The sequence below is a fragment of the Phasianus colchicus genome, chromosome 6 (genome assembly GCF_987193195.1).
Source record: "Phasianus colchicus chromosome 6, bPhaCol1.hap1.1, whole genome shotgun sequence".
Lineage (NCBI taxonomy): Eukaryota > Metazoa > Chordata > Aves > Galliformes > Phasianidae > Phasianus > Phasianus colchicus.
The window spans coordinates 35,890,086-35,912,718 of NC_143441.1; the positions used below are offsets into that span (position 1 = coordinate 35,890,086).

The window sequence follows — 22,633 nt, forward strand, 5'->3', positions numbered from 1 at the left end:
GGGCTGGGCTTTCTGTATTCGGCAGTCCGAACTTTCCGCCCATTCTGGCTGGTCGCGTCTCCCAACCGGGCTCTGGGGATGGCGCTGCTGCCGGGCTCGGAGCGGGGCACTGGCAGGAGAAGCTCCGGGGCAACGGGCAGGAGGCTGCCGAAAGACAGAGGAAGGCTGTGAGGACCCGGGTACCCCCGGGGCGCGCATTGCGGTCGGAGCACCGCGTCCCACCGGGCTCGGAGCCGCGTCTGTGGCGGGCGCGGGATGATGCGGGGGGCCCCGCTCCCTCCGAGAGGCCCTTCCCGGCTTTTTGGTGATGGAGAGGGCTTTGAAACGCTCAGGCGGGGGCGACGGGCGTCCTGCCAGGCGGAATCCCGTTGTTTTTCCTTTTTCCCCGCGGCCGTCGAGGACGTGCCGCTCGCCCCGGGCAGCCCGGTCATGCCCCGCTCGTTTCGCTGCGGATGCTCCAGGTCGAGGCGCGACCGGCCAGGATCGGGGACGCACCTCCCACCCCTCACCCCGCGCGTCCTTCGCCCCCGCCTCGCTCTGTCCCGCGGTCTCGGAGCTCTGCCCGCCTCCTCCGGCCGTCCGCGAGGCCCGCGGAACTCCCGCACATCTCATCCATGAACCGCACCGCTCTCAGCCCGGTGCGGCGGCGGCACCTCGCACCCTCCCGATGTTCAGAGGGTGAAATTCGGAGACAATGTTTACCCAGCCAAGTGTTTCCTGTTTCCGCTGTTAATTTTTAACGTCCTTGCTTCTACTCTGGGTACTTGAAACGGATTTCCTTCATTTTACTACAAACTTTCTTTTTCACGATCTCTCCAGAGGCGCGTTTGTTTTACAACCGCGGAGATAATAAACAACAATAACAAGAAGAAGAATGAAGGGCGAACCGGAGCGGCGGGGCGGCACGGAGCGGGCACAGCCTCGGGGCCGTAAAGAGAAGGAGGCCGCCCTTGGGGCCGCGCAGACGGGGCGGGAGGCGGCGGCGCACCGCTCCTCTTCTCGCCGGCGGGGCCGCAACCGGCCGTACTGGGGCGGCCGCATCTCCGCCGCCGCGGAGCGGAGCGGAGCGCGGCCTCCGCCCGGGCAGAGGCCATTTTGCGCCTGCGCAGCTCTCCCGCCTCGCGCCTGCGGAACTTCCCCCGCGCTCCGCCGGATTCGAACGGGACCCGCGCAGGACCCGCGCAGCACCGCGCACCCGGCAGCGGGGCGCCCGTTTCCCCTCCCGAGGCGTCCGCAGAGCCCGACGGCTCCGCGCCGGCCTTTCCCTCGCCACCTCCGCGCTAGGTGCTCGGGGCTCGCAGGCTGTGCAGCTGGTTTGTTGCTAGTGGCAACCACACGACAGCGATTTGCAGCTCGTTCTGCTGCCGGTGCCTCTCGTTCCACCTTCTCCCGCACACCGGCACGTCGCCGGAGGGTCCCCACCTTCCAGCCGCGAGGACAACGGTGGGGCTGGCGGACGGGGCGGGCGCTGGGCATCGCGCGGATTTTGCGTTTCCCCCATTCGTTTGCGAGCTGCCCGCGGCCGCAGCCCGGGGCTGGGGTGGGCGAAGCGATCGTGGGACCCCGTAGGGAGGTGCAGGCAGCGAGCCGTCCGCACCCATAGCCCCAGCGGAGGACACGAAGGGAGAGCTCGTTCCTTTCCGCTGCCCGAACAAACGCGGCTCCGGCTTTCGGTTTTGGACCGACTAAAAATATTTATATTGCATTATTATTGTTCTTATTTTGATGGTACTGCACAGGAGCCGTCGGTTCCTCAGGAAACAAGAGGTGCAACCATCCGCAGGTGGCATAACAGCTGAGCCCCAGCAGCTGGCATTTCCTGGCCCCATCTCGCAGGCAACCCGAAACACTCTGCCCATTTCCCATCTATTTCTCTCTCATCGTTTTTGTTCTGCCTTTGCCCACCGCGATGGCGACGCGCCGCTCCCCACCGGCAGGAGCCGTGCGATGGTGGAACCGCAGTGACAAATGCTAATGTCCTCTTCGGTGGAAAAAAAAGAAAAGTCCTCTCCCCAGTGCCCCGACTTCGATGCCTTCGCCCCATAGAACTACTTCGTTCCATAGGAGGGTCCCACAAATGAAACCCGCTGCCGGGAGTGCGGGGTGGCACCGCGGGACACCGACAGCCGCTGGGAGCCGTGCGGAATCGCGGTAGCGGAGTGGGCTGCGGGACAGCCCCGATGGAGTCCCGCCTGGAGACGGGTTGGTCATGACAAAGTCGACCTGGGCTGGAAAATTAAACCATTTCTTGCAACGGTTCAAATATTTCTCTTGCAGTGTAAGACCTATCCCGGGTTGCACACCCTTCGCTCAGCGATGGAGCGTCTCATTCCCCTACAGTCCGACCATTCGTGACCACCCATTCAGCAAGCCAAGCACCCGAGCCCCGAACCGCTGGGGAAAATCCCGGGCTGTGCTCCCGGTGTCGTCCTCCCACCGGCACGCGTTAAAATCTCTTTTTTGCGAACCTATCTGCGCTAAGAGATGGAACGCTCTGCCGACGGGGACACTCCATGGGAACACCCCGTGGGGACATCCCGCGGGGACATCCCACAGCCGCCGTGCGGTGCGGCGGGACACGTCGCCTTCTTTCTGCCGGAGCCGTAATAGAAGCGGCCGCCGGGCACGGGCTGTCGGGGACGTCAGCTGAGAGGAGGCGGCCGCGGAACACCCCCGGCCGTACCACCGCCCCGCGCCCCGGCCTTCCAGAGCCCCACGAATACCTTTACCGTCCACAGGGCCGGGGAAAAAAACTGCGTCCCGGCGCCTTCCCGCCGCTTCTTCCGAGGAATCAAAGGCGAGGGTAAGGCACAGCCGCCAGAAAGCGAGCACGCGGTACCGATCGGGACATTTGGTGGCCGTTCTCCCGGTCCCTGTTTATTTCTGAAGCCGACGCGCCCGCTCACGGCGACGTCACAGCCGTCAGTGATTTTCCGTTCTCGGTACTTTTGCGAGAACTCCGGTGACGTTTCCGCAGCCGCGTTCGCGCGGCGTTTGCCCCCGCGGTGCCGTCCGCTCCGTGCGCTGCTGCGGCCACGCAACGGCCCCGCGCGGTGCGGGGCTGCGCTGCTCCGAGCGTCGGGTTCACGGAGAACCAGAGAAATGAATCGATCGGCGATCGGCGCAGCTGCTTTTGGAAAATAACCCCGCGAGCCATTCATCACCGTTTGTTTATTTATTTATTTTTTAATTCGACTTACTTAAGAACAGAAATAAGCGCACGGCAATGTGCTTAGCAGCTGTTCCCCTCCCGAGTCCACATGGCGATAATTTCCCCAAGTATTTTTGTGACAAACGGCCCCGGCGATCCCATCCCACCCGCCTCATCTCCCCGCGCCCGCTCCGTTTGTTTGCTCCCGGGGAGCGACGTTGGCGTTAAAGGCGGCGGGCAGCGCGGGGCCCTCGGCGGCCCCGGCACGGATCCCGTGCGCGCACCGCTGAGCGCACCCGGGGACCGGGGGGTTAAAACTTCGGCCACTTTCTTCCACTTCTCCGAACTTTTCCAGTGAATTTTCCCTCCCAACTTCGAGCCGCGCGGCACAACTTTTCCCCTCCGCCCACCGCACGGGGAGGCCCCTCGGGGTCGGCCCACTCCGAGCCCCGCGGAGCGGCGCGAGGCCCGCGGTGTCCCTGCGGCCGCCCTCGGGAGCTCGGGCCGGTGTCGGGAGCTCCGCGCGGCGCTATCCGCAGCTCGGCCGGGGCGGCGAGAACTGGCGGAGAGAAAGGGGAAAAGAAAAGGAATAAAAGAAAGATAGAAAATTGAAAGGACCCCGCGAGAAGCACGGGGTGCTGCGGCCGCCCCGCTTTTCCCCTCTTCCTCTTCCCCCCCCCCGGGGTGACGGCACCCTCAGCAGCGAGGGCGGCGGCTGACCCCGGCCCGGCCCCGACGGACTCCGCCCGCAGCTCCGCGCACCGCGCCGGGACGGGACGGGGCGGGGGCGGGGCGGGCGGGGCGATGACGTCACACGCAGCGGTTAGGTCCCGCCCCCCGCGCCGCTTCCGCCCGGCCGGTTGCCGGGGCGACGGGTACACAGCGCGGGCGCGCGGTCTCCGCCATGAGCGAGCGGCGGGTCCTGCAAGGTAGGACGGGGCCGGGGCGGCGGGGCCGGGACCGGGGCCGGGACGGCGGGCGCTCAGCCGCTCACCCGGCGCCCCCGCGCTGCCGCCCGCAGTGTTGGAGCAGTACCGGCGCGCCCGGACGCACTTCGTGCAGGCGGTGGCCGAGCTGTCGGCGAGGCCGCAGAACATCGGGACGCTGCGGGACGCAGGTACGGCGCGGGGCGCTGGGGCGGCCGCGGGGCCCCGGAGCGGCTCCGGTGCTCCTCCCGGGGCCGCGGCTGTACTGCGCGTTTTATTTCGGGCTCCGCCGTCCGGCCGCGGTCTCGCCGCGCCTTCTCGCTCTAAGGAAACTTTCTCCGCTCGATCCGCTTCTTCTGCTCGGCCGCGGCCCCGCGTCGGGGATGCCGGCACGGCGGTGCGGCGCGGCCGTCCCGGTGCGGGCGCTGCGGGCGGCTCCGCTGGGCGCCGTGCTGCCCGAGCCCGAAGGGCGGCTGTGCGCCGAGCGGCCGGGGCCGCCCGCGGCTTCCTGAGCGAGCGGGACGAAAGAAACGGGCGGCGATGAGTGAGCCGAGCGCGGGTCGGAAGGGCTGCGCTTGGCTTACCGAGCGGGGCTGGGAGACCGGCAGCGCTTCGGTTTGTCCCGGCTCGGTCTGTAGGGCTTGCGTCCCGCATCCCGTACGGCTGTCGGCCTCGTCCGAGGCGCGGGCGGAACAGACGCACGAAGGAAACCGATGCCGTGAGTACTTCCAGCTTCTGGCTGCCGGGAATCCAGCTTTCTGTGAAAATGGTTTTGCTGAGGATCTCTTGGGTAAGGAGCCATTTGCGTGGGCCTGCTGCACCACCTCGCTGCTCCTTTCTTTGCTTTTTCATTTGTTTCATCTGTTTTTCTTTTTTCTTTTTAAATCTTTTTCGTATTTTTGTGCCACTGCTTTATACAAACTTACACAAATTACCCACATCTACCGAAGGACAGCTCAGCCGTGCGGGCAGTTTAGGACTTACTCGCAAGAAGCCTCTCCGTGCCCGTTTATAGTTCTGGTTTCTGCCTGCTTGCAGAGCTCCCATTCGGATGCAGCTTTTACAGTGTTTAAAAAAATGCAGAAAATTTCTATTTTAAGAAAGCAGTTGAAGTGCCAAGCTAATTTTACTTCTATTGTATTGTGTGAACTTAAAATAGTCACTTGTAGTCCGGTGGAGAGCTTTCCTTAGCACTGCCTCGTTGTTGTGAGGAGGAAATGATCACTGAGAGGCCTCAGACTGTGCCGTGCCTTGGTCTGAGAGCTGGCTGCACAAGGATCCGCTCTGGGGTCACGGTGTGCAAATGTGCTTTTGTGAGCCAAGGAGGATGGAAAGCAATTCTCCACTACTGAGCTGCTTTCCCATAGGGTTGGAATCGATTTTTAGTTGCTAGAAGAGAGGGAAATGTCTGCAAATACAGTCTTTCCTATTACTACTTATTTGAGCAACTGAGGCCCACAAGCATTTTACTCTCTCCCCCCAGTCTATGCTTTTAAAACTTAAAATTGAAGTTACAATTAAAGTGATAACTGTTATCCTTTTCTGAATATGCTAGAAACAGGCTTCAAAACCTTGCTCAAAGTGGCAAGTGGTTGTGTGCTGTCAGAAAGAACCAACGCAAGCAGTGAGGTGCTGCAGATCGCTCCATGGCAGCAACTTGAAAAAGAGAGGTGTCTGCCTACACAAGTATCTCTCTGGAAATCCATATATAAACGAGCTGGGGGGCCAATGTAATATTCTAGTAAAGGAAGTTCATTATTCTTTGGGAAGCCCACTGTTTCAAGAGGATGCAGGAAGTTTTTGCCTGCTGTCATTTTCCATTGGCTGTGGGAGCCTGGGGCACTTGGAGGGATTCTCCTGTTGGATCTCAGGAATTGTCAGGGCTGAGGCTTTTCCCAGCAGAAGCAGAAAGCAGCTCACAGTAGCTTGAACTGGAACAAAATTGAGCCCTTAAAATATACTGTACTCTATGTTTGTATTGTTGGCTTACGTTTCTGGAACAGCCAAAACTCACGCTGGCAACTGTGAAAGATCTGTGCTCAAGGAATAAACATCTGGTTCAATTTTTAACAGTCTCTTTGATAAATACTTAGTATCTCGTGAAAAAGAAATAAAAGTTTGAGACCGTTTCATTCTTTGTGGAGGTATCTCTGGGTATCAAGCTAGCACTGCACAAGATAGAAACATGTTAGTGCTGTTCTTGACCTCGCTGTGCGAGGAACCATCAGAGCAATTCCTTTTGGAGGACTTAGTCCTGTTCATTTTCAGCAACTCTCAATTTTTACTGTTTTAATTTTGTTCAGTTTGTTTCTTATGGTTAAAGACTGCTATGAATATTAACTGTAAGATTTGTCCATTGAATGTTTGATTGATCAGTTGCTGGGAAAAGAATTATTTTCTAAACCTCCTAAACATTTTCAGTTTGGTAAATGTAAGTTTGGAACAGTAACAGGCAATTCTTTTATCAGATCTCATTTCTGGAGGGATCCTGTTGGGAGAAGCTACTCTGGCAGGAACAGATTTAAACAAATTCTTTCGGAATAAACCTATTCCTCTGACAGTTGCAGCTCATCAAGTTTGGTACTGGAATGCCACGCTGAGCTCCGTCTCCTCTGCAAGAAGCTGACCATTCTCAATTGTAGTGGCAGATGAACTTGAGCCCTCTTTCTTGTGCTGAGATTCAGGTGGCTTTTGGTCTTTTAGAAATGTCAGAAGAACACCTGAACTGGTTCCAGTATGTTTTGAAGGCTGGCGGTCCCCAAGGGCCTAATTCTGTTTTCTTCATCTGCCTTGGGAGGCGCAACACTGTAAAGTGTTCCATTAATATCATTTTAATGGGAACGTTTACATTTCACCATTAATAAATGCATCAGATTAAGACTTGTATTATTTATGTATGTTCATTTTTGTATTCTCCCACAGTCTGAATTAAGTATTTATTTATTTTTGCATTGGAGCTTATGATGATGGGATCCTTGCTTTCGATGCTTTGCTTTTTGAAGTTGTAATTAAGAAACAGTTTTAGTTCAGCAGTTCAGTTTTTGACTTTAAAGATATGAGGTCAGCTCTTTGCCTTTCTAGGGGCTGTGGGGGTCATAGAGAAGGCTGAGTCTGAGGTGTGGAAAAAGAAACCTGTACCTGTGTGGCCGAGGAGCCTGGGATGTTGGGTTCTAGCATCCTGCACACCCAGCTTTCCCTCTCACTTCTGCCAGGGTTGTATTTTTAATGCCTTGGGCAGATCTCTTCCAATTTTCTGTTCCTCATCCATGCCTACTTGCTGGCCAGCCTTCAGGGCTGTGGGAACCAACTTCCAAAATGTCAGTGTAAAGGAGGGCACTGTGGAAAACCCTTGGGCTGTGGCAGGGTTTATCTTCCTCCATGGCCTTGTTCTTTTGTGGCTGAAGGATGGTGCTGTGGGAGGTTTTCTCTCCCAGTCCCAGAGCTATTCCACTGACTATGGGTTTTAAAAGCTGCATTCCCAAAGCTTTGGGTTGTTACAGGCATCCTCATTGGTAAGAAAAGGCTGTTCTGATTTATTTCCCCTATCCAAATACGTGGAGTCTTTTTGCTTTTCTATCACCTGTGATTATTCAAGTTTCATTCGGAAAGAGAGTATGAGGATTCTGACTGATGTATCATCCTCCCTCCACCTTCCCCCCCCCCCCCCCCAAAAAAAAAACAAAATGCCAAAAACAAAGCAAAACAAAACCTCAAAACCAATCAAACAAAAACAAGAAAGCAACTCTAATGAGGTCTGCTATCTCTGGACTAGTAACTGTTTGTCTGGAAACTTGGAACGAAAAACTTGGAACCTGCTGCTGCCCCAAGTGTGCCTTTTTCTTTTTTTCCTACCTCCTTTCCAGATAGGCAGCAGCCAGCTCTTGCTTGCTGAAAGGAAGTGCATCAGGCCTGGCACAGCAGCTCCACTTGAGGAGCACGTTAAGGGTGATTCAGCTCCTAAGTGTGACATTCTTTGAAACAATTCTGAGTGGAAACCGAGGATGGGAAGGGGAATCAGTCTTTGCTTGAGGTCAGGCAAGGTTATGTGGTGCAAGAGAGAATATTAGGCAGTAATTCTCTGCCACCTTATTTCTGAGTTGCTGGTGGGAACTCTTCCAACACAAATCCAGTTTAACAGTCTAAACACCTTATTTTCTAGTTAACTCTGTGTTGCTCCTGCCTTTGAATCAGACTTAATGAATTACCTACTTCTGTCACAAAAGGCTCCTTCAGAAGGTGGCCAAAGAGTTCTCCTAAAGTTTCAGGCACCAAAATGCTGTGCCTGCTCAATGCCCCTATTCGTGTGGGTCAGTGGTAGATGCAGGAAGACATCGCAGGAAGGTTCTCACCAATTTTCCTGCTGAATGATAGTCTTACAGATATTTGAATTCAACTCAGAAAGCTGATAGGAATCGTGACATGGACTTGTTCCAACAGAAGGGGTGGGCTTTGCTCTGGACAGGACATTCAGGAAAGAGATGAAGTGGAGGAGCTCAGCAGAGGCAGCAGTACCTCAGGTGAAAGCAGCTGCATGGGCCTGGGGCAGGCAGCTCTATCAGGTGAGCACTGTGGTCCTTTCCAGTGCTGTCTTCAGCACTCATCTCTGCTTCCCTGTAGGTGTTTTAGTGGAGACCATCACTAAGCAGCAGTTTTCACATTTGCAAAGTTAACTGTTCTTCTAAGTGCTACAGAGAGAAATATTTGGTTTACTGAAGATGTAAATAAGAAAATGAAGCAAATGAAAATAATGAATGTAATGAAAACTTCTCATGCAGCTGGTCTTCCAGTGGTATCTGATTCAGAGCTGATGAATAGCAACTTGATGCAGGAGAAGAAACTAGTTTTAGAAAATGTGGAAATTTGAGGTAAAGCTTTTAATTAAGATCAATCCATAGTCATAATCTAGGTTTATATACATCCCTCAATTCTCAGTTTGGTGTCAATGTAAGGCTTGTACAGCAATAAGAATTGATTTTTCTTTTTCCTGTTACACTAAAGCTCCTGTCATGATAATTATTTGGTCACTGCTTTTTCTTATATTCAGACATCACTCTGGGAAAATACATTCTTCTTGAGAACCAGTACAGTTTCTATTCCTTCCTAGATCTTTTTAATCCATTCACTCTTCTATCAACTCTTCTTTAGTGTTTTCTTCAAGCAGTAACTCCCATCCCACTTTTTGTCTCCCTCTTCGCTTTCAGTTGCAACACCTAAAATAATCTGCAGTAGGATGTTTGTGCTGACACTCAGATGTCATCAGCAAGCTTTATGTGCTTTATTCTATAGAGAAATGTCTGGCTGTGGTCATGGTGAGACATGCTGCTTGGCAGCATTTTAAAACATGCTAAAAAGCCTTGATCCTGAAAAATGAAATCTGTATCAGCTATCTTGAAAATGCAAATCATGTAAATCTTATACTTAGGACAACTCAGGGTGTATGGCCATTTAAGCTGACCAGCATGTGGTTTTACCTTTTGCAGTGACTAGGTATGTTATGCAGGCTAAAAACATGTTGTGAAGTCTGGCTCTAGCTCATGGATTCTTCTGCTATAAACTGACTCTGCTCTGTTTAAATGTCACTGAAGTTTGAGACTGCCTCGAATGTGAAATCTTGGCTTTTCTAGGGACAGAACACTGCATGTTGTAATGTTGCCTTTATTTCCAACCACTCCAACAATCTCTTTTTTTATCAGTAAAACCTACTTAAAAAGAAAGTGAATCTAGTTTTTTATATTTTACCTTAAGGGTTCAAATGTAATGTCTTTACAACTGTTCTGCCTGGCAGTACTTCAGTAAAGCAGGAGCAGTGTGAAGAGCTGGAACAGCATGAGGTCCTTGTAAGAATTTCAGGCAGTGTTTGATCATGCAACTCATTAGGACATGAATGTCCAACCCGTTGGCTTGCCTGTCTGCATCAAGTGAACAGGAATTGTCTCGGGCTGTGTACGCAATGGTTGCTCCAAAAAGTAATGCCTCCTATTTATTTCCACAGAAACCACATCTGATATCAAGAGCACAATAACACAGTTCAATAGAGCAAATTCTCAGCTACAAAATGCTATATTTCAATATAGTCATCGCCATTAGGTATGCATTTTCACCAGCCACGAACAAGAGCCTGCATGCTGTACTCCTAACAACCTGCACCAGTGGAGATAACCCACTGCTGCTGCTGCTAAAATGCACCACCCACCACCTCAGTGTGCTCACATCCACTGTTAGGTCTGCATAAACATTCAGTAAGCATTGATGCATGTCAGTGGTGCAATTTTTTTCCACATGGAGGAATTCAGTTCCACCCTTTTTCTTCCTAAGCACTTCCATGTCAGACACCATTCTGTCAGACTGCCCCTCTGCTGCCATCTGTCACACAGTAGCAGTGTGCAGTGCAATACTGGTGACTGCTGCCATACCACCACCATCTGATATTGTGGGCCAACATAATAAAATAGGAGGCATTACTTTCAGAGCAGCCTTCATAAAATATACAATATAGTTCATGTATGTAAGTAGCTTAACTTATTTTAATCTTTATTATTATTATTTTTTTTAAACAACAACAACAAAAAAAGCAAAAAACCAAGAACTAGTGGTATATGTGACCTTGCTTTTGTGAAACTAGCTCATCACTCCCTGGTTTGATGGCAGTGGCTGTAATTCCTAGTGAGGTCTCAAGCTGTTTGTCAGAGATTTCTGATCAATAAGGCATGATTGTGAAGTGAGGAATGTTTTTCTCTGTTAAGAGAGGTCTTATAAAAGTAAAGAGACACAGTCAGATTTTTGAGTTGAATCTCTGATTGTAACTCCATACATTCCATTTGAAAATTCCCAGTTGCAAATATTAAAACAAACAAACAAACTTTTTTTTTTTTTTTTTTTTTGCAGTCTTGAAACTTATTCTCAAATCTCTCTATCAGAACAGAAAGCATGGCTGCATTTTTCTTTGTTCACAGGACTGTGTTTAGCCAGTGTATTGAAATGGGAGGGCTGATGGGTCTGGGCTGTGCTGCCAGATGTGCTGTGGGCTGGGTGTGCCTGCATTAGGGAGAAGGACAAGGAGATGCTTTCCTGTAGGGAATGCAGATGACTTACTGAAGATTAGCTCACTGTAGGTGATATATGGCATTGGCACCAATTTGCGTGTCTTTCTGGTTTTGATTTCACTTATAATTTGTCCTTTAAAGTCCTTAGTCCATCCTGATATGAAGTGTAACTATTGAGACCATACCTGTGTTTGGAAGGTTCTGTGAGAGGGTACCAGTACAATGGCCAGATTCTTAAACAGAGGTTCCTGCAAAGTGCTCAATGAGTTCACACTGGCCCTACAGTACTGGAGGACCAGCTTCTGTCTGCTGCTGCACAGGAGGCCTTTTTCAGCCCCATGGCTTTGACAGGAGTGCAGGAGTGTGAGCAGGCCCCAGCTATACCACAGTCCTCTTTCCATAGTCTCTACGTGCATGTTCAACTCATGCATGCTATGGCCGTGGCCATTTTTGGTACTTCTCTAGTGCTATTCAGACATCACGATTTCATTTCACTTTCCCTTTTGTTGTGTGTTGCTGCAAGACCTGTGATGTTTTGACTTGTGAACATCCTGGAAGGCTGAAACCACCACGCACAGTTTGCTTGCAGCGCTGACCTTGCAAGAGCAAACTCAGCGGTGTCAGCATGGCCTCCGTGGTTAGTTTCTCACTCTCACTCTTCATCCTTCTTTTTTAGAGCCTCCTATTGACTATTATTTTCTTCTGACTGGTAGTAATATGGTTTTAACATAAATGCGCTTGGTGAGAATCACCCTGCTACTTGAGTACTTTTTCCTTTTGTTCTTTTCAGGGTGCCCTTCTATACAGAAGTATCTATAGGTATAATTTACTGTAATTTCCATCCCTTTGGCCTAATCCTTGCTCTAATGCCCTCGGCTTGTCCTTGTTTCATTGTGTGTCTCCTCAACATCCAGGTGTCATCTGCCATTAGGCAGTGATCTCTCTGCAGTGGGACTGTTGCACCAAAAGGCCTTTGGTACTTAGAAGCTTATGAGACCTTGAGAAGGGAAGTCCTGCTTTCTTCGCTGGTCAGCCAGCTAAATCTTTATTTGATGCAAACAAATGTAGTGGAAAGAGCAAAGAACTGAGGCAGCTGATACGGAGTTTTTTAACTGCAGCTCTGAGTCATTTGGAGTTCTGGTGTAGCACTTTTGCAGCTCCATGGAGCATTGCTTTCTGGCTGAGTTATAAAGCTCAGCAGTATTAATTCATATGGCTGGCTCTTAGAGAGGCACTGCTTTCAAAGAACTGCAATACAAATAATTTTCTCTTTTCAGACCTTACAAATCATATACTTTATGTAACTGCATATATCTTTCTTATATCCGTACTGAAAAGTCTTAGTTTAACTGTAGAAATAGCCTCTATGTACAGAGTCAGCCTTGGTCACCCTTGTTGCCTTTTTCTGAACATTTTCCAGTTCTACTCTAGTTAAGGGTATGAAATGCAGAACAGATTTATACAGCAAGATAGTGATGGTCTCCAGTTTGGTATCTATTCATTTCCATATCCCTGCATACTTCTGTGTGCATAATTATTTTCCCATGGCTGAGCAGTGAGCTGGTGTCTCCGTGGAGCTGCCTGACTAGCAGTGGGACTTTTCTCCTGAGTGGTAGTGATGTGCTCAAAGTTCATCATTGTGGGACATTGGGATCCACTTTCCTGTATGTGTTTGATTTCACTTGCTGTTTTATTATCCAATCAGTCAGTCCCTAGTTTCTTAGTTTTCCCCATTGGCACTCCCTGGAATAACTCTTGGTTACCAGCACATGGTCTGTCCTCGTGGCTCATGCCCCTTCCAGATCACAGGTAAGTGCTGCAAGGCACATGTCCACGCACGACTCATGAAGACCTGCACTATGACCTCCTCCCTCCTATGGCCAGAATGGAAAGTTTACACCTGCTGTTTCCCATTTTTAGCCAAACATTTATCTTTATAAGCACTCTTTTGGGCTATAACTGCTAACGATTCATGTCATGGTTGATTACCTCACCTATAATTTCAACAACGTGTGTATACTGCAATATCCTCAGGATACACGAGGGTTTCATCCTCAGGATTCTCTCATGTTTAACTGACGAACTCTGGATAGCAGTAAAACACATTAACATTTATGATGTGATTAAAAAAAAAAAAAAGAAAGACAGCACCACCAACAAACTTTAATTCTCGTATCCGGAATGTAAGACGTCGTGGCTATTGAGCCTTGAATCAATGGTAGCTTGTAATGGATGGAATGTAGCTTAGCATAATTCAAGGCAGAGGTTCTTCTGGCAGGCTGGAGGAGTGACATAGCAGTGGGAGATCACCGGAACCTCCTGGTGACATTTCCTGTACGTGCTTTGTTAAGACGTGTATTTTAAATATGTTTGTATGTACCAGATTTCTGTGTGATTTTTTTTTTTTAATATTTTACAGTTATTTTCTACCTATGAAAAACTGCTATGCTTCAGCAATTCTGTCCAAGTGCCAACTTCATTCCAGTGGAACACCTGGATTTCCTACAAGCTCTCATTACCTGGAAGAATAATTAAAAAGATTTTTATGAGTAAAGTTGATGTAAAGTTTAGAATAAATGATTTGAAAAGTTTCCGCTTACCACGTGGGCTTTTCTCTTCCTGGTGTAACACAGGTATAATATCTTTGCTGAGACCTCTTTTGCTGGATGTGGTCCCAACTATCCAACAGACTGCTGCTTTGGCTCTCGGGAGGCTTGCCTATTTTAATGATGATCTGGCAGAGGCAGTGGTGAAGGAAGACATTCTTCCGCAGCTCGTGTGTTCATTGTCTGAGCAGAATGTAAGGCATCATTGTTTTCTTAACTAATCATTTTTGTTTAAACTGTTGCACAGGTAAAGGGAAATCTTTCTGTATTGGCTATCTGCTGATATTCCTAGCATAGCAAGAAATGTGTGGAAGTCAGAGAGTGTGCGTGCTTGAACTCCTGGGAGATCAGTGTGTGTATAACTTTGAGCTTAAACAAGTTTGACTCTAAAATCTCATCTTACCCCCCAGTGCATTATAAGAAATACACTTGTGGCATTGTTATGGTTTTAAAATATTGAGTGATACATTATAAAAATCCCTCTTAAAAAATGAGACAATTGGAAAGCTGTAGTGAAAATTGATCAGGATTTGTCAATAATACCAAACATTTGTAAAATACATAGTAAATATTTCATTATGGATGTTCAGTTTATTTCTCCACACATAGCTGTGTGGAAATCTGTAGCATAAGAAATACCAAACCTCTGATACAGGAAAATACCCTAAAGATTTTGATCTTTGTATTAAAAAAAAGTTACTATGCAATTGCATTGCAAATAAATCTCATGGTTTCTCTTTCTCCCCTCTTGCCATTTTTCCCTCAGCTTTTCCATATATTCTAATTTTTGGTTCCTAACCTAAACAAAGTAAAAAAACAAAACAAAACAACAACAACAACAACAAAAAACCCAAACCAACAAAAACAAACAAACAAAAAATCTTTCAGTACAGTTTCTAGTGACTGGCAAATGGAGGAGACAGCTGACAGTTAAGTCCATTGATACCATTGCCATACTTGAGTTGCAGTTTTGGCTAATAAGATTTCTGGGATATTATGATTTCAATGGCAATATAGTTTGGAAAAGTTATTTTCATTTTCAGTCTTCTGAAGAAGACAAATGCAAGTATTCTTTGCTTTCTTTTTTTCTTACATGTCTGGCCATTCCCTACACAGTTAATCAAAATAACAACAAAAAGTCTGAAAAGGTCTTAGACAAATTTATGACCATTTTGGTTATGTTTTTAAGAGAAGGAGGAAAACAGAACTTTTTTTTTTTTTTAATTTGGAAGCCACCCCCTGCTACAATTCAAAGCACTCACTAAATTAGCTCGACTATCCTGATTTATCTCTTCCATGTTACTGCCAGTGTTGTTGCTACATCTGTGAGATGGCTGTAATTCAGAATCAGTTGGGGCAGCAGCAAGATTAGTGTGAGGTCATGGAAATCCTACTATGTCTTGGTGACTGAGGGCAAGTGAAGGAAACTCATTATCCAGTTCATGCAGAGTTTAGCAATGCATGCAGTTTGTTACTTCCCATAGGCAAAAAAAAAAAAAAAAAAGAAAAAAAGAAAAAAAATCACCAAAACATTTCCATTCCATTCACTCCTAAAGTATCAACATCTATATTTAAGGAGCTGATTCTCAGAGCACACAACAAATACTAATTCTGCTGGTTTATGGAGAATAGTTACAGGGTCACATCCCAGCTCAGTGTTTTGTCAATTAAACTGAGCAAAACAGAGTTTTACAGTATGTACTAACTGTGCCTGCAGATACAGTTTGTTTGTAAACAAATGTGTTTTGAATAATAATAAAAACAAAGAAGTGTTTTTCTTTGCCAGAAGTGTAATTACTTAACAGAAATAATGTACCCATATTTGCACAGATGTAGACTGGTGTAAATTATTCTAGCTTCATTTATTTCAGCAAAACTGAATGTAACTTAAACTAGCTAGGGGTTTGTCCACTTGTATCTGTACTGTTTCCCCTAACCTCTCTTCCCCTAAGATGTCTTTCTTGTAAATTACATTCATTGTATCTACTTGTAGGCTTTAACTTAGAAGTCTGGGTTTTTGGCAGTAGGGAGTTATATCTAAACTGAGCAGAGACAGGGCATGCACTGTAGCACTAGAGGATGACAGCTCTTTACATGCTGAAATAATGGTGTTTGGGCCATTGTTAGCAATCAAAGTGCTTGGCAGTGCCTGGATGTGGTGGAGGGGATGGCAGAAGCAGATCTCCATTGGCTAGATGAGGCCAATGTGCTTTGAGGCAGGAGAGAGATGGTGTGCACTGTTGCTTAGTCAGAGTCCACTTCACTTAACCTATGGAGCTGTTGCAGATAGTCCTCTACTGCCACACCTTAGTGCTTTGGGGACGTTTTTCAGAGGTGTTTGGGCATCTGGCAAGAGGCACAAAAGCATTAACCTGGTTTCACATCTCTATGGACTTGATCCCAAAGGGACGAGGGGTTTTCTTTGTATAAATTCTGGGTACCTTGACGGTAGGAATCCAGCATAGCTAACTGCCTAGGCTCCTTGTACAGAGCAGGGGAGAATGAAGCATCTTGGAATAAGATTAAAACCAGCTGGTGCATAGAGAGAGAGCCCACCCAAGCTGGTCCACAGTGCTGATAGGCCAGCTGCCAAGAGCACAGGGTAGTGGCAGTAGGTCGGTTGTGTCCCGCTGAATCTTGCCCTCATTGCCACACAGAGGCTTCACAAGAGGGTTGAGCGGTCTTTCTGCCAGCACAGTTGTGGCAGGAGTGCTTGAATTGGATTCTGAATTTTGAAACTGTAGAACAAGGAAGAAATGTAACCTTCAGCTTCCACATACTAAGGATAGCTTTGAAATTGCAGAAGACTATGAAATGTGATTTATAAAATATGCTTTTAAAAGAAGCCACAGCCACCACTGCAGTTTATGTGGAACCCCATGATGTGTGCAGCATCGTACATTACAAGGATGCACCAGCACTGAGGCACAAAAGTAGAAACCCAGAGACAAGTGCTTGGATTTTCTTGAACTTGTGACAGAGGTGCCAAGCTTAGTCTGTTTGGAAGTGAGCTGTTTCTGGACACATGCAGGAATAGATTTTCAAGTTGCCTGGTCAAAGTTGAGGACTATCACACTGGGTGTCTGCTAGTCTGGGTTTTCAGGATCTTAGCTGGAGCATTAGGCAGTATTTGGGCAGTATTTAGGCATTTGGGGATTCAGTTCCTAAAGACTTTTGTTACATCGTATTCTCTGGATCTCTGTTTCCTGTTTGTAAAGTGTTTTCACATAGTGATGTTACGAGGGTATGCACATTAGAAACTGTGAAGTCTTGTGGATGTTGCAGATGAGTAGAATTAGTTTTAGGAGCTTGCTCTGCATAACCCATGTAATCTGGTTAAATACGTGAAGAACTATTGTTTTTGTAGCCCTTATCACTCACGACTCACTTAAACAAACAGACTTATCTAGGCTATTATCTTTTCCCCATATCCTCTTAGCCCTCTATTTTTTTTTCATTTGTTTGTGCACTTGCTGCAGATTTTAGATCATGAGCTGTCTCAAGGAAGGACTGTATGTTCATTGTCTGTGTGATGCCTGGTGGTCCTGATTTGGATCTGAATGAGATACTGTTGCTATTAAAAAGTCTAATTTATGCATGTCTGCGCTCTCTTATGCCATAAAGTACTAAACGTTAGTAAAAAGCATTTTTTTTCTCATTTGTATAGCGTTTCTACAAGAAAGCAGCTGCATTTGTGTTAAGAGCAGTTGGTAAACATTCTCCACATCTAGCTCATGCAATAGTTGAGTGTGGAGCACTGGAAGCACTTGTGATTTGCTTGGAAGATTTTGACCCTGGAGTGAAAGAAGGTGCAGCTTGGGCACTCGGTTATATTGCCCAACACAATTCAGGTAACAGGTTCAGTTTGTTATCTTTCAACCTAATACGGTGTGAGAGTTATGGACATCACAGTAATATAAATTATTATAAATCAGAACAAAAGACTTTTTTTCTGTAATAAAATTTAAAACTTGGAGTAAAAACCTGCTCTAATTTTATAAATCTGGCAACACTGTCCCTTATGTGAGAAGCTGGTGTATCTGACATCCACAATGACCTGCTGTGTGAGAGTTGCTCTAAGAAGAGAAGCATTGGATGAGTGGCTGGGAAATGACATTCTGCTTTATTCTCCTTTGTGAGGAAATTTCAGAAGCTACACTATTATGTAACTGTTACCGTGGAACAAAATTTCTTTTGCTTACTGTAAGTGCTTTTTTAATGTACATAGTAAAAGGGAGAAGTCTAGGCAGAACCAAGTTCCATTCAGCTGACAGCACAGCCTGCAGTATAAATGTGCTAAATTCATTGCAGTGACTATATTATCATTAGGTAGCAGACCACACTCTTTCCCTGGGAGTCAGAAGTAGGTTTGAGGAATCTGATGTCGAGCAGCTCACTGCTGTCTTGCAGACAGTTATATAACTCACTGGCAGTGTCATGTTCCTATTTAAAAGCCAATCCACATGGTCAATAATTCTTTTACCAGCTATTTATATAGTTCAAGTAAAAGTTTGAGCTAGGAAGAGAAGAATTGAGAGACAAAACTGCTGAATAGAAAGGATGGAGTAAATAGCCTGTGTTCGTATTGGTTAAAGACCAAAAAATTATTCCAGGATCACAACAGTTTGGAAGCTATTCTTTTTTTAATTGCTGTTAAGTGTTTGGCTGCAAAAAGTATGGGGTATTTTCACCACTTACTGGGACCAACTCTAGAGTTGTCGGTGTCTTTTGTATGGGCTGCTTTTTAGCAGGGAACAAATTTATTCTTGGTACACCTCTCTGCTAAGAATCTTTTTATTTTTTGACTATTGGATCAGAATCCCTAAAACCAAATGTTGCTTTCATCTGAAATATATTTGCTAAGTGTCATTTGAAAGTGTTCTTTTGTATAAATGTATGTAGTCTAAGAGTGTCTGTGTTACTCTTAACATAAACATGTCTGTAGTTTTGTTGTATCAGTAAATCAATATTGACTCACCTCAATTGCCCTTCATGCTATTCATTGTGTGGATGCTGGCTGATTTTTAGGGTGATCCAGTTCACCCTGTGATGGCACTGTCTGCAAAGATGGAGATGCAGAGGCATTGAATACAGCAAACTCCTTATACAAATGTTTATTTCATGGTTATAAATTATTTATTCACTGACAGTGGATGGATGGATGTTTCAACAGTTTATGCCGGCAGTAAGCACAGCATTTTTAGAAATTGGGTTGAAATTGTGAGGACAAGGACAGATCACTCAATATCATAAGTTAAAAACAAAACAAACAAAGAAAGCCAAAAAAAACCAAAACAAAACAAAAAAAAACACCCCCCCCCCCCAAAAAAAAAAAAAAAAAACCAAAAAACCCAAACACAAATCCCCAAAACAACCCCAACAACCAAAAAATCAGTTGTTCCCCTGCTGTGGAGCTGTGGACAGCCAACTGGGTATTTACCTTTCTCTCTGACACAATCACAGGAAGCCTCTAAAATAGTGACTACTGAAAGTAGAGCAGTTACTCTGAAGGAAGATCTCTCTGTGCATAGTATGTCTCTTGTACTGCTACAAGCATTTGCAACAGTATTGTTGGAGGTGGGATCCAAAGTTGGATCTCTTCTTATCAGCATCTGGTATTTACTGTTAAAGAAACTCTGGATTGGACTCATACTTTTGTGTTGACTAAATTTGGCAGTTATGATTTTCTCTCACTGGCTGTGGGCACGTATTGCAGTTTAAACTCTAAACATAGAGTGGGGTGATAAATGGTTTTCCCCACCCACAAGAAATTTTTCAGTTTCAAAAATTGTTTCTGTTCTAAATAGGGACAATGTTAAGGCAAGATTTTTTTTTTTTAACCTCCTGAAAAGATGGTGTGGGGGAAGTTTACTTGTCCTCAGCAATAATAGTTTCACAATTGAGGCATATGCCTGGGATATGGGAGACGGATTAGCACCCTGATCTATTTTAGATGAGATGTGAAACTCAGCCTCTGGGTGCAAGCACAGGTTCCTAGCATTAGGTGGTATCTGCTCTGCAGTGGGAGAGTTTCTCAGTTTTTATCAGAAATTCCATCCATGATAAAGCTGCTCTCTAGGAACTACAGTGCGTGTTCCCTTGAAAAGACTTTTAACTTTGAGAAATTTGGACTTTTTTTTTCTTCTCTGAAAAAAACCCGAGAAAACAAGAAACAACCAAACAGATTAGCAAGCTCCTTTCTATCTTCATACAGCAATCACTTAAAATACAGTTCATCTGTGAACAGGTGTTTCCAGAATGCCTGCAAGATTTTAGATCAAGACAGAGATTCCAAGACACTAGAAATTCAGCTAGGTCCATTTCCAAAGCTTAGCCAGAGCTTGTGCAGTTCTGCTCATTCTGGAAGATCCCCTTGAGCTGTGTTCAGATGCTGATTTTACTCCAAAGTTTGTGGATCAGTGTATGCTTGAACTTTGCCAGTCATTATTGCTACTGTGTATTTGTGTTGAAAAGAAGTGCAGAGTTTCAAATAACATCAAAATGCTATCAAGCCCATGAAAAGTATTTTATAAAATTTTACTTGTACAATTAATTTGAATGCAAAATTCTTGTTAGAAAGAAATGCATATAACTTAGCTTCCCACTTTCTTTGCCTTCACAAGAGCATGAAAGATGTAATTTAATAGTGCTTGTACCTGCTTTAGCATACGGTGAACTGATAGTAAAATGAGAATAATCAATGCTATTTATACTCAAGCATATTGCTGAGAGAGGATTTAAATTCATTTTCTATCATGCCGTGGTGCCTTAGGATCATAGGGTAGTTCGGGTTGGAAGGGCCCTCAGGAGGTCAAGATCCCTGCTTAGAGCAGGGTCAGCTACAACACTGCTCACATTTTCAGTGATTTCAGTCTAGTAGGATCTTTGTCCTATTCCAAGATCTAAGTTTGCCCTGTAATTAACAACCGCCATCCCACTGATTTGAGCTTTTTCCACTATTTCCAGTGAAATATTCACCACTGTGGTTGAAGTGGTCTGCATAAATTAGTGATCTTGAAGTGCAGCCTTTTGGACTACTTGTGGGGATTAGAGTCTTTCTATGTGGTCATCACATAATCACGTGTTATTCAGTATTGGTGGTTGTGTTAGTCAAAACCTGTTGTTTCCTGTGGATACACCTGCCACAACAGCAGGGTCTGTTTGAGAGCCATGCTCTCAATTGGAACATATATTTGTTTCCAAGCAAAGAAGGTTTTGCTGCTGCTTTCTTGCTGGGAGCAAATGCTGTATTCCTATAGTGGTTTTCCTTCCCTGGGGGCTACCATCACATTCACTTCCTCCTATTCATTTTTCTGCCTCATCTCTCTCTCTCTTTTTTTTTTTTTAAATCCATCCTCTTACTGCTAATTTGTTAATGCTAGTATGGATTTTTTGTTTTAGATCAATCCTGTAAGACTCTCCATTGATTTCAGAGGGTGTGTAGTCAGGAGTTTATTGACTCCTCTTTGTTCACTTCCAACTCTTCCTGATCACGTAAACTCATGACTAGGCCTCAACTTACTTTGAATTAATTTCTCAGTCCCTGGTGAACACTTCTGTACTGAGACAAATCAGTACAACTCTTGTACAGCTTCTAGCTGAAATGGTGACATCTTAAACTCCAATGGCTTTCTTCATCAGTCTTTCTCGTAGCTCTGTGTCAGTCTGTCTTCCTGTCTGTACTATATCCCTTTGCTAAAATCCTCTCCATATTTCTGGACAAAAGCAACTTACCTGTAGTGAGTGTTGAGTCCAAGCTCTGCTGTCTCTTGTTGCATGTAGAATCACACTCACTGCTTACTCTCATGCAAGAAGTCCTGCTTAATCACCATGCAGCTGGGTGAGTTCTTTGGTCTGTGTCCCAGGCTACAATTTCGACCCTGCCTTTTTCTTAAACTTCTGTTAATTTAAATTATATTCATAAATTAGTTTTTTTCTTCTTTTTCCCTTTTTTTCTGTTGTCTTTCTCCTTCTGCTGGTTTGGTCTTTACTCACATAACGCATTCTTGGAAGAGTGTTAAGTCTTTCTGCAATTTATTGTTCCATCTCTCTTAATTTCTTTGTATGAATATTTGTTTTTAAAAATTTCTTCCTGAAAACTATATTTTCTCCTTTAACTCTTTCTCAGCATATTTTATTTTTTTCTCCATATCTGTATTCTGCAATTGGATAGCAAAGTTTTTAAAATCCTTATTGCACAGTTTGAATTAAAGATTTTCCACTAACTTGGGAGATTAATAATCTTTTCTGAGAAAAAGAATTGCAATTATCATAGCATCATTAGTACTTAGTATCATAGTTTTGGGCTGAGTTGGCAGGGGGAAGTGATGGGAGAATACGTATTTTCTTTTGTCCTGCTTCAACTTCCCCAATTTTCTGACAGTCTTTTTACTATTCAACTGTCTTGACACCTGGTGCAGCCCTACATGTGGTAAGTTATTAGCCTTGAACTTTACAAACACCACTGGAAGAACGACCACTTAATTAACCATGACCAACAGTAACCATCAGTATTTAAATGATATCAAGCTTCTAACAGCAAGAGCTGATCTTAATTGAATCAGATTGAGTTTGCTCTTTTAAAAATACTTTTATGGTTACTTTTACATAGCTGGGCACTGCTGTGACTTTTAAGGTATTGCTCTTTCCCTCCTTAGTGGATCTCAGCTCATAAGGTAACAAAGAAACATCTTCCAGAACTGTCCTGTACCTCTTGACATAATTTCTGTGATATTAGCATCTCATCAGCAGACTGCAGGCAGTTGAGATGGTTGCTCTGAAGTTGCTTCTGAGACACCGTCTGTAACTGGGCACGACCCAATGGATTAATCCAGACCTTTGGTCAGTAGTTCCTGATGTATTTCTCTCTGTCAGCATACAGTATCAAAATACAATTTGAAAAAAAAG

At 45.8% G+C, this 22,633-nt stretch overlaps 1 protein-coding gene across 2 annotated transcripts in view; it reads left to right on the top strand.

Annotated features, from left to right (window-relative positions):
- Nucleotides 1–3,966: 3,966 nt before the first annotated feature.
- Nucleotides 3,967–22,633, top strand: part of SPAG6 (sperm associated antigen 6) — a 32,815-nt gene continuing 14,148 nt past the window's right edge. Inside the window, exons 1-4 of one of the 2 annotated variants that reach the window (XM_031614344.2) lie at nt 3,967–4,080; nt 4,173–4,268; nt 13,754–13,920; nt 17,394–17,577. In XM_031614344.2, coding sequence (XP_031470204.2) covers nt 4,056–4,080; nt 4,173–4,268; nt 13,754–13,920; nt 17,394–17,577 — 472 coding nt within the window. In that variant the 5' untranslated portion in view covers nt 3,967–4,055. The remainder of the gene's footprint in view (nt 4,081–4,172; nt 4,269–13,753; nt 13,921–17,393; nt 17,578–22,633) is intronic. The other variant, XM_090142935.1, reaches the window with a different exon arrangement.